At 45.0% G+C, this 12,281-nt stretch overlaps 1 protein-coding gene across 1 annotated transcript in view; it reads right to left on the reverse strand.

The window, feature by feature from the left end:
• The window catches only part of CROCC2 (ciliary rootlet coiled-coil, rootletin family member 2), a 97,840-nt gene that overhangs the window by 45,921 nt on the left and 39,638 nt on the right, over nt 1-12,281 (reverse strand). The window contains exons 19-22 of the mRNA XM_053389928.1: nt 11,320-11,447; nt 10,434-10,603; nt 7,920-8,099; nt 6,843-6,977 (exon numbers count right to left, since the gene is read on the reverse strand). Of these exons, the coding sequence (XP_053245903.1) occupies nt 6,843-6,977; nt 7,920-8,099; nt 10,434-10,603; nt 11,320-11,447 (613 nt within the window). The remainder of the gene's footprint in view (nt 1-6,842; nt 6,978-7,919; nt 8,100-10,433; nt 10,604-11,319; nt 11,448-12,281) is intronic.

Genomic DNA, 12,281 nt, shown 5'->3' on the forward strand with positions numbered 1-12,281 from the left:
ATCTCCCCTCAAAAGGAAGTGTGTTATGTGCAGGTCAGAAATTATTTTTCAGTGCAGTATCATAGTGATTAATTCTGAAGTGCAGGTATTCTAAGACGAGAGAGAGAGAGAGAGAGAGAGAGAGAGAGAGAGAGAGAGAGAGTCTTTTGACAAATAAAGACATTATGGCTTCAATATCAAGACAGCTTTTTCTTACCCCCTTCTACTTTGATTAACATTCACTCACTATTCTGTAGCATTAGGATTGGTCAAGGGACTTTGCCATTTTTTTCAAAATGAAACAGGCAGTTTAACCCTTAGCTATGCAGGCTGATGCCAACAATTGCTTCTTCTGTTTAACTGATTTGGTGGAGTCTCTTGCCCCACCCCTGCCTGAGAATAGCCTATTTATTTGACATGCAGCGGATTGACAAATAGCACCCCAGGAGATTAGTGCTGTGGAATAAGCGGCTGTGCTTTGTCCAGAGGTGTACCTAGGGGTTGGTGAAACTGGCCCATGCCAGGGGCGCAGGCCTGCCTCCCCCTACAAAAATCACCTATCAGACTATGGAATGTATGACTTAAAGATGTGTGGTGATGCGCCGCTGCTGTCACAGCAAGATCAAACACAGAAGCTTCCCATCCTTCTCGCATCATGGCACAAAGGCAAGCAGGAAAGTTATTTTCTTCAGGAGGGGGGCACTGAAACAGCTGCTTGCCAGGGGCAAGAGGGATCCTAGGGACACCTCTAGTTTCATCCCTGCCACTGTAGCCCAGTATTTCATATTCTGAGTTGTAGTAGGTTACTAGGATGTTTCTGGCTACAGTTCTCTGGAACTGAATCTGGGATCTTCTCCATGCAAAGTGTGTGCTGCAACACAGAGCTATAGATGTTCCTGTGTAGTGGTAGCAACAGCTAAAATGCCCAGTGACTGATGCTGGCCTTGCATCTAATGACTTGTTCTGTTCATTCAATGAATAGGAATCTTCTGTTACAACTATTGTTCAAATATATTGACATTGCTTAATGCACGAGCCACAGTGTTTTCCTTCTCTAAATGTTTACTAGACTTTACAAAGGCTATCTCCTTACTCTCACTCCAATTTCCTGCAAAATGTTTTCCATTATTCAAAAATACCTAGCAAAATAATAATAAAATGTTCTTGCTCTGCAGATTAAAGAAAAAACCCTGACCAATCTGGACCTTCGGCCTGTCTATACCCCTGGTTAAATATTGTCCATGTTCTCTGCATCCTTGATCACATGAATTGTTACAATGGTTTCCTGGATCATAGTGCAGTGGGCTTACACTTATACATTTTTCATATTTTTATATCTATTCTCATATTGGGTTTTTCTGAATAGGTAGGGGATTGACTTATGGATACTGAGTGCCCTCTAGTGCTACCACAGCAGCAGTACTCCAAAACTTTGGCCCAATCCTGGCTGCAGGATATAGGCTACAAAGGTAAGGCTCTACTCTGGACCCTTCAGTTAAGCCATTTCCAAGGCAAACCAATCTGCCCAACATAAAAACTCCATAATATACAATAGAGTTAAACCAAAAACAAACCCACTTCATATAGGCCATGGGTATTTGGGGGTTCAAATTCCAGGTAAGCACCATGTCCTTACCTGACATTTTTAGGCAAGCCACACTTTCTCAAGCTCACTTATCCGATTTATAAAATGGGTGCAGCTTGCCAACTCTACCACAGTATTTGTTGTGAGAAGGCATAAGGAAATGCCACTGCTCATCCTGATTCTGATACTGCATATATGGTAGGCGATGAAACAAACTGTTTCTAGACTTGGGACCTCTTCTAGTAACTAATTAAAAGGTAAAGGTACCCCTGCCCGTACGGGCCAGTCATGTCCGACTCTGGGGTTGCGCGCCCATCTCGCTTAAGAGGCCGGGGGCCAGCGCTGTCTGGAGACACTTCCGGGTCACGTGGCCAGCGTGACGAAGCTGCTCTAGCGAGCCAGCACCAGAGCAGCACAAGGAAACGCCGTTTACCTTCCTGCTATAAAGCGGTACCTATTTATCTACTTGCACTTAAGGGTGCTTTCGAACTGCTAGGTGGGCAGGAGCTGGGACCGAGCGATGGGAGCTCACCCCGCCGCAGGGATTCGAACCGCCAACCATGCGATCGGCAAGTCCTAGGTGCTGAGGTTTTACACACAGCGCCACCCGCATCCCTCTAGCTAGGAAGCCATGTTAGTTGTTACAGTTAGTTGTTACACAGCAGAGTGCCTTGGGGCACCTTAAAGACTAGCAGGTTTATGTTATTGTTTCAGCTAAAGTGTGTCCTGGCATAAGCCACAATAAATGGGCTAGTCTCCACGGAGCTACAAGAGTCTTTGTTGATTAAATCATAAAAGGCATAGTAGATCATGGGACAAGTGGAGCTGGAAAGAGACCAAAGGACATCAGTCTAGAAGTCCTCGAGGATGATGCTCATAAGAATGCTTCTGATGTAATTATAAGGCATGAGGCACATAGGAGCATCAATACCAATAATACCTTCATTGTCAATGTACAACCTGTGTACAATGAAATTAAACAACAAAAGGTTAGATTTCTGTACTTCACTGACACAGCTGTTAAACAAATAGAGGGGTGAGTTTGGTAGCCCAACACAGAGACTTCTGGACTCCTGATGGAACACAATGACCAAGATTGGTTAGTCTCCTTTATTTTTATTTTCTTTTACTATTAGTATTCAGGCTAGGTGAGGAGCATACAGTCCCAAATGAACATAATATCCATCTACAACAGGGAAGTTCCCTTCCTTCCTTCCTTCCTTCCTTCCTTCCTTCCTTCCTTCCTTCCTTCCTTCCTTCCTAAACCTGCCTACCTTTTGGGCCCACCAAAATGTGATTGTCCACTCTTCTTTCTAAAAATGGGGTTCAGGCGACAGGGAAGTAGAGGATTACTACAGAATTGACAAAAGTAGAAATAATAAGACAAAATCCCTACACCCTTGTCTTGTGAGGGGGGGAAAAGCCACTGGCAGGGACTGCCGTTCCCAGAGTGGAACAAGGATATTCCTGCTTCCCTTGCTGAGTTTGTGAGGCTCTGTTTTGCCATCTAGGCTGAAGGGAACTCCGATGGGGATTCAGGGAGGGGGAGCTCCAGGAAATGAGAAGCTCTTGGGCAAGATCTTTTCTTCTGGTGCCAGGAACTTGCTCACTGAGTTGCAAGCCACACACAAGCTTCTCCAAGGAGGAGAGAGATCGGACCATGCATGGAACACAGCCATGCAGCTTCCAGCTATGAATTGCAACATCCCCTGCCCCTAGGGAGAAAGGTCTGGCTTGGATTCACTGCCTCGCCCTACTCTGTCCCAGCTTGGAAGAATCTCCCTGTCATGCACGACCCTCCAGAAAACAGCTTACTGTATCAGTCATAATCTCACTGTCTTAGAGGGATCACAGTCATCGGTGCAGCTCAGAGCTGTTCCGTTGAGTGAGCAGACGCGAGGGCGGGTTAGAGATGGTGGACCAGAACGGTAGAGATTGCCAATAAATCCCAGCGATGGGGCAGGTCACATCCATTCCTGTCATTCTGTGCTGCTCTACAAGTTTGGGGTGGGGCTATTGTTTACAGTCCTTCGGGGAAATTATTTGTTTTAAAGCTGGCTTCCCTTTGGTTCCCAGTCAATCTTTCCAGCTGAAATGCTTTTCAAATTTGTTCTGGTGGGGGTTTCTCACCCTTGTTGTGCTATTTGTTTGCTCGGTCTTAGGAGGCCGTGCCTTGTGAGCTTGTGAACTGATCTCTCCAGAGATACGATAGGGCCCCGGCTAATATTGCCAATGTGTTTTTTATTTAAAGGCAGAACCAAACAATCCCACGTTGAGCTATTAAAAAAAAGAAAAGGGGGAGGGGGAAATCTTGTGGTGCATTATGGAAACAAATTGTGGAGAGAGACAGGGCAAGCCGGAGTCAAGCAAATCGTGGGCAAGCAGTGTCCTTGTGCTCTATACAGCAACTCCAGTGGTCACCCCCTCCTTCCAGAGAAACTCATGTACAGAGTTTCAGTACGTGAAAGAAAGGGCTGCAGCTCAGGCACAGAGCACATGCCATTCAGGCAGAACACTCCAGGTTCAAACCTCAGCATCTCCAGGTAGGACTGGGAAAGGCTCTTGTCTGAAACCCTGAAGAACGGCAGTTGGTCATCACAGACAATATACTGAGTTAGATGCAGCCGTAATCTGATGCTCCAAGGCTCGTATGTCCCTCAACAACAGGGGTAGTCTGCACCAGCTGTTTTATTTTGCAAATTTTTCAGAAAGAACTAGGGTAGATAGCATCACATCTTCAAAACTATCTCCCCTTGTAGATTTCTTTTTTAAAAAAAAAAAAGGAAGGAAAATGAGGGCACAACTAGATGAGATGGTGGGATATCTATGATCAGATTTCCCACATTAAAAAAGCCCTAATGTTAAAGGCAGCTGTGGATGCCTCTGAATGGGATTAGGAAGGGGGTGAAAAAATCTTTTTGCTCATGCTGTTTTTCTGGTCGAAGTGGCCCCCTTCTCAAGGCTTAGGTAAAGGTAAAGGGACCCCTGACCATTAGGTCCAGTCGTGACCGACTCTGGGGTTGCAGCGCTCATCTCGCTTTATTGGCCGAGGGAGCTGGTGTACAGCTTCCGGGTCATGTGGCCAGCATGACTAAGCCGCTTCTGGCGAACCAGAGCAGCGCACGGAAATGCTGGTTACCTTCCCGCTGGAGCGGTACCTATTTATCTACTTGCACTTTGACATGCTTTCAAACTGCTAGGTTGGCAGGAGCTGGGACTTAGCAATGGGAGCTCACCCCGTCGCGGGGATTCGAACCGCCAACCTTCTGATCGGCAAGTCCTAGGCTCTGTGGTTTAACCCACAGCGCCACCCGCGTCCCATGCTCAAGGCATAGCCTCCCCCTATTCTACAGTGTGCCCAAGAAACTATTCTGCCCCTCATTAACGCCCACAGAGCAATCCTGCTGTCCTGTTCTAGCCTGATATGGAGGGAGATCCACTTCCCCTAAAAGGCTTCTCATGAGATTCGGACAAAGAAGGTAGACACTACCAGTAGTGGCCAGCACAGCAGAACAGGCCAACCTGGCTTCTCATCACTGTGACGAACATTCACAGCTCTTTACTGGGAGATGCATAGTGGGAGTCTTCGTTCCTAGTAACCCCACAGTTGGCTTGATGTGTGTGTGTATAGTTTCCTCTGCTCATCCTCACTGATGGTGCCAACTGATGGGGTGGCCAACTCCCGAGAGACTGTGATCTACTTTCAAAATTAAAATCTGGCAGTGATCTACCCCCGTTTTTTAGGGGTTCAGGTCAAAGTTGCTGAGCTTTTTTTAAGGAGGGGAGATGACATGTTTTTTAGGCAGTCAGGGACTTTTTGGCAGGTCTTCTGAGGGAGGGAGGAACAGAAGCAGCCACTAACCTTACAACTGCTGGCCAAATAACAGCCTCCATTTCTAAACTCTGGCTTCCATGCTACAACAATAGAGGCCAGCGCAGGGAGAGGGGGAGGGGTTGGAAGGCCGGCGATCGACCGCGATCTACCAAATCCTTGTAGGGATCAACCAGTAGATCGTGATTGATGTTTTGGACATCCCTGCTATACATAAATGGTAATAAACGGTGGACCCTCTGACCACAGAAGGACCATATACAGTGGAACCTTGGTTCTCGAACTTAATCCGTTTCAGAAGTCCATTCGACTCCTGAAATGTTCGAAAACCAAGGCGTGGCTCTGATTGGCACAGGTGCCCCGGAAACAATAGCCAACAGCCGCATTGGATGTTTGGCTTCTGAAAAATGTTTGAAAACTGGAACACTTACTTCCAGGTTTTTGGCGTTCAGGAGCTGATTTGTTCGTCAACTAAGCTGTTCGAGAACCAAGGTTCCACTGTATAATAAAGCATTTATACACTGCGGAAATGGGGTAGAGCATTCCTTTAGCAAGCCAAAGCATAAACAGAGGGGTCTCACTGTGGCTGAGAAACTGGTAACGGTAATGACAATATATGCCATTCTACACAATGTCTGCGAATGTAAGTGTCATGTCTTGCATAAGCTAACGGGTGTTTCAGAGTTGAGACCTTGGAGGAATATGATAATTAAGGATGTAATAAGGCCTCGTCTTCTGTTCCACCCTGAATCCATCACATGTAGCACTTTTTCCACTCCACTACAGTTTTGCCTTCTGCCAAAAACTATGTTACTTGTCTCACTGTTCACTGTGGCAAAATAATGTAACTTACATAATTTACAAAAAATAACTATGCCAATGATGTAAATTACGTTGTAATTATGTTAGTGTACCATACTCCAATGCAAAGAAAACAGAATGAGAATGGGGTGGGGAAGGTTTGACATAATTAATTACATATCATTTGTAGATTGAAAGCAACAACAGTGAATACTATTCATATTTGTGGGGTTGATTTCTGTTCCAGGCATGGGGTAAATGAGCAAACATCAGTAATTTTAATCCTGCATCTGTTTTCATCAACATTCTCCAACATCCCTAATAACAACAGAGCTGCAGCTGAGGGAAAAGAGATGTGGTAATTTATTTCTGGGTTCCTTGCAGTGCTGCACATTCAAGCACAAAGTGTTGCTTATGACCCCATAAAGTTCCACTTCCCCTTTTCTGTTTATATTTGTGTTAGAAGTAAACATATTTTTTATTTTATTTTCCCGCAGGTATGTTTCACTCCTTCTCTTAATTGTCAGTTGATCATAGGCTGAGTTAGGAGCTTCAGGAGATGGCAATACCCTACCACTATCTTGCTAGGCATTTCAATATTTGCATTCCCTGCCATGGAAAAAAATCACAAAGCCCAGAGTTCACCTTGTCTTGCTCCTGGCGGTTCAGAGCTTCCAGCTTCACCCGGTCAAACTCTGACCTGGCAACTGTGAGTTCGCGTTGTGACTCACTGAGCTTTTCTAAAAGGATATTCTTCTCTGCTTCCTTCTTGGACAAAGCCTGGAGGTAGAAAGGAAACCCTCACATATGTAAACAATATTCATAATGCCCTGGAAATTACATTTTTATTATTTATTATTAGCATTTGTTGGGCACCCCATAACACGAGTCCTAAGGATGGCTCATACCATGGTACCTCGGGTTACATACGCTTCAGGTTACATACGCTTCAGGTTACAGACTCCGCTAATCCAGAAATAGTACCTCAGGTTAAGAACTTTGCTTCAGGATGAGAACAGAAAACATGCTCCGGCGGCGCGGCAGCAGCAGGAGGCCCCATTAGCTAAAGTGGTGCTTCAGGTTAAGAACAGTTTCAGGTTAAGAACAGACCTCCGGAACGAATTAAGTACTTAACCCGAGGTACCACGGTAAAGGTAAAGGGACACCTGAGCATTAGGTCCAGTCGTGGCCGACTCTGGGGTTGTGGCGCTCATCTTGCTCTACTGGCTGAGGGAGCCAGCGTACAGCTTCCGGGTCATGTGGCCAGCATGACTAAGCCGCTTCTGGTGAACCAGAGCAGTGCACGGAAACGCTGTTTACCTTCCCGCTGGAGCGGTACCTATTTATCTACTTGCACTTTGACGTGCTTTTGAACTGCTAGGTTGGCAGGAGCAGGGACAGAGCAATGGGAGCTCACCCCATCGAGGGGATTTGAACCACCGACTTTCTGATTGGCAAGTCCTAGGCTCTGTGGTTTAACCCACAGCGCCACCTATAGCAAGAAATAAAATACATGGGCTCAAGAGGGAAACAAATGTGATCCTTTAGACTCCTGTTTCCAACTCCAACAACCCTAACCATTATCCATGCTGGCTGGGCACAATGGTTAGAGCTGTGGCAGTAGTGTTACACAGACAGTGGCCTGGTTCATACCTCACGCTAAGCCAAACCATGGCTTGAAAGCAGGTAGCTTACTTCCGACTAATGTTACTCTCTTCTCACCTTCTGTTTTTCATTCTCTAGCAGGAGGAGGCTTTCATCCCGGTTCTGCTGCAAAGAGAGGATCTCCTCCATGAACTCCCTTTTTTCAGCTTCATGCTTGGATGCCAGTTCTTCCCTCTCTTGCTGAAGATGATGCACAACCTCATCTTTCTCCTCAATCAATGCCAGATGCAGGGCCTCCTGGTGTCAGCAGAGCAGGAAGTTATCAGGTAAACTAGTTGAAATATGCTCGGAGTCGAGAGTGGATTTCATGCTCTTTATTCAGCTCATGGTGAGGAGGAATGAAAGTTCCCCCAAAGTATCTGCTTTATATACGTTATTTACACAATGGGCTGCTCGTGATTGGCTAATTCCGGAATTCTCCTGTAGGCCAATCAGGTTGTGCATTCACTTCCATCTGGAGCTGGATTGGGTGGCTCCTGCAGACCAATCATACTGCTGCATTGTTCTAGGACCAATCAGACTGCTGCATTTTGGATCCTATTATTCTAGGACCAATCAGACTGCTGCATTTTGGATCCTATTCAACTCAGTACATAACACTAGTATCCAGGGGTGTTGCAAGAATGGGATCATGGGGCACAGACCCCCACCCAAACTTTTTCTAAATGTACTGAGTGTTTCTGGTAGATAGTGAATTTGGGAGAAATTGAACAGGAGTGATCTTAGTTAACTGAGCAGGATATTATTTAATTTTGTGGGAACAAATTATCTAGAGAAGAGGGGAAATTGAATGGGAATTGAATTAATTTGGAGCAGGATTAATTGGGAGAAATGAAGAGGAACTGATTGGGGCTAGGATCCAAATTAATGGAATGATTTATCTGGGCTTATTTTGATTGGAAATTTGTTGGCTTTCCTACTGGGACATTTAAATTCTACATTTGCATCTGTACATATATATTAGTATATTCATATGTTATGCAGAGTTTTGCCCTGAGTCTTTTAAGCACCTAGCAATGCTCCAATTGGTGTTGAACACAAGCAAGTTCCTTGCAACCAAATCCTTATCTCCAGTGCCTGCCTCAGATTTCCAGTCTCAAACATATTCAAAGCAGTTCAAAGAAACCATGACAGAGACTAACAGGACTCCAGTGAAAAGGAAACCACCCAAATGTGGTACATCCTGTAATTAGAATCCAGTTTGAATCATTTAATACACATGTATATTTGACAGGTATAAAGGTATAAAGGCCATACCTATTTGAAAGGTATAAAGGCCATACCTATGTAGAAATCACAGCTGCCTATATACAGGTAAAAGAGTGCTGCATATAAATGTAAGATAAAGGTAAAGGACCCCTGGATGTTTAAGTCCAGTCAAAGGCAACAACAGGGTGCAGCGCTCATCTCACTTTCAGGCCGAGGGAGCCAGCATTTGTCTACAGACAGCTTTCCATGTCATGTGGCCAGCATGACTAAACCGCTTCTGGCACAATGGGACACCATGAAAAGTGCCAGAGTGCACAGAAATGCCGTTTACCATCCCACCACAGCGGTACCTATTTATCTACTTGCACTAGTGTGCTTTCAAACTGCTAGGTTGGCAGAAGCTGGGAAAGAGCAATGAGAGCTCACTCTATTGTGCGGATTCAAACCGCCGACCTTCCGATTGGCAAGTACAAGAGGCTCAGTGGTTTAAACCACAGCGCCACCTGCGCCTCCCTTATAAATGTTAAGTATTATTATTAACACATTTTATCATTTCTTCAAGGACCTCAGGGTAGTGTACATGTAGTTTCCCTTCCCTTTATATTCTTACAAGAACCCTTTCAGGCAGTTTAGGCTGAGATACAATGACTAGTGCATTGTCATGGCTGAGGAGAAATTTGAAACCATGTTTCCCTATTCAAGTACCAGCTATTATACTACACCACTGCTCAACACTGTTATTACTAGGAAAAGAGCTACTCCTTATTAACGGGTATTATGAAGGAAGCATTCAAATTTATACCACATGAGCGTTCTTCACAACTCATTCAATATACGTATACAACTTGTGATGTGCTTGGAAATCAGCTCCTATCATCTCAAGTAGTCTTGATACCACAACAACTCACAGTATAGAGAAGAAAGAACAGTTATACAGTCTCTCTCAGCATCAATGGTTGCTAGCTTCACCACCACCATATTATTATTATTATTATTATTATTATTATTATTATTATTATTATTAACATTGGCATGTTGGGAGCTGCTACATAACTTGACTGGAGTGGGCAAACAGCAATCATCAGACAGGTTGACAGAGCACTTTAATCTACTTGAATGGTACATACCTAAATATCCAGTATGCACTCAAGTCCCTCCCACAAAATAATAACAGTCTGGAGTCACCCAGAACCCTCTCATTGCTCTAATGACAATGAAAGTGACTTACTATTCAACACTAGAACTGGATTTGGTTAGTGGACATGGCAATTTTCTAGTACCCATCTTTCACTCATTTCAACCATCACTGACAGTGGACTGAAGAATTTGGCTGCATAAGGGTTAGGAGTCTTCAGCACTGACCTTCTCTTTTCTGAGGCGCTCGAGGTCCTCCTCAAAACCCAGCTTCTGGTTCTTTATGACCTGTTGGAACCCTTGTTGCTCCTCAGTTATCTGGAGCTTCAACATCTCTATTTCTCGCCTCAGTGTGGTTTCCCGAAGCTCAAGTTCATGCTGGGCTTTTCCCAATTCCACTACGAAAGAAAACAAACACCATCCAGGACAGATCCTTGGGCAACTCTTCAGTATAGGCTGTGACAACAAATTGTTTCTTCAGCAGAAGGCACAATAAAGCAAGCAGTTCTTTCAGCTTCATTGCTGTTATTTTTTAAGAAAGCGGCTTTAAAAGTCTCTTGCACCCACACTGCTTTTTATAAACTATCATTTTTATAAATTGTATTTTTGCACTGATATGTTTTATTGCATCTGGCTTTATATATGTGGTTTTAACCAAGTTGTAAGCCATCACAAAAAGATAGGATAAAACAAGTAAGTCTGGAAACCTGTTCATTGGCTGATCTTGATGCAAAATTTTGTTAAATGGTAATTTGAATGTGTGTCACCAATAACCAGTTATTAGGTATAGTCAGGTATAGTCAGGTATCGTCAGATAACAGGTGAGGTGGTTTTTTTAAAAAAAAATATTGGGCACTTTCAGTGGTATCCCAACCACTTAACAATGGCTGTATACATACCATACATTTAAAGCACATGTCTTCCGTCAAAGACTCCTAGGAACTGCAGTTTACCTTTCACAGAGCTATGTTTCCCAACACTCTTAACAAACTAGTTCCCAGAATTCTTTGGGGGAATTCATGTGCTTTCAATGTATGGTTTGTGCACACCTTAATAATTTAAAGGGAAGATTCCATGGAGTTTTGAATCAGACTGAATAATGTGTGTACTATACCTTGAAGAGCCTTTCTGGCAAGCTTGATGCCTTGGTTCTCTCCTTCTAGTTGTTCCTTGCGAGCTTCCAGCTGTGCTGCCAGTTCTTGTGCCTCAAAAAGGCTGGTTTCCAGGGACTCCTTCTCCACTCTAAAGCACATCAGGAAATAATCAAGGCCCGTCAATTAAGCTGTCAATGCCTGGATTCTACAGGCATCTATTTATCCACTACCCCAGAAAGCTTGTTGGCACCAATGATCCCCATCCACCACAGGTACTCTGCCAGCCCTGCTCATCCACAGGAAGTCCAGAGACCAGGAAATGTGCAACAAATAAAAGGGCACCTGCCTGCAGGTTTACACTTAGTTAGCTTCCTGTACTTCTCATTTAGTGCAGAAGCACTGAACTGAGGGGTATAGGCAGTTGCTGCCTGGACAGGCCAGAAGGGAAAAGGAAAAATACCGCATTTTTCGCTTTATAGGACGCACCCGACCATAGGACGCACCTTGTTTTAGAGGGGGAGAACAAGAAAAAACACAAACTCCCCCTCTCTGCGCAGTGCCCCATCAGTGAAGCGGCAGGAGAAACAGAGCCCCTTCCATTTCTCCTCCTGCTTCGCTGAAGGGGTGCTGCGCAGCTCTCCCTCTCCCACATTGCCTTCGCCTTCAGTGAAGGCAACCCGTAGCCTCAGGAGGCTTCAGTGAAGGCAAGCCCGGCTTTCCCCCGCCAGCCCCAAAGAGCAGGTCGGGGAGCAGCGGAAAGGCTGCGTGCAGCCTTCCTGCTGCTCCCAGAGCTTGTCGGGGCTGGCGGGGGAAGCCCGGCTCCCCCCCCCCCAGCCCCAGGGACCACACATTCGCTCCATAAGATGCACAGACATTTCCCCTTAGATTTAAAGAGGAAAAGAGTGTGTCTTGTGGAGCGAAAAATACGGTATATATTTGACTGAAACAAAGAGCAAGGCTGAAACCAAGACACTGAGCCTGT

Source organism: Podarcis raffonei, chromosome 5 (assembly GCF_027172205.1).
Source record: "Podarcis raffonei isolate rPodRaf1 chromosome 5, rPodRaf1.pri, whole genome shotgun sequence".
NCBI lineage: Eukaryota > Metazoa > Chordata > Lepidosauria > Squamata > Lacertidae > Podarcis > Podarcis raffonei.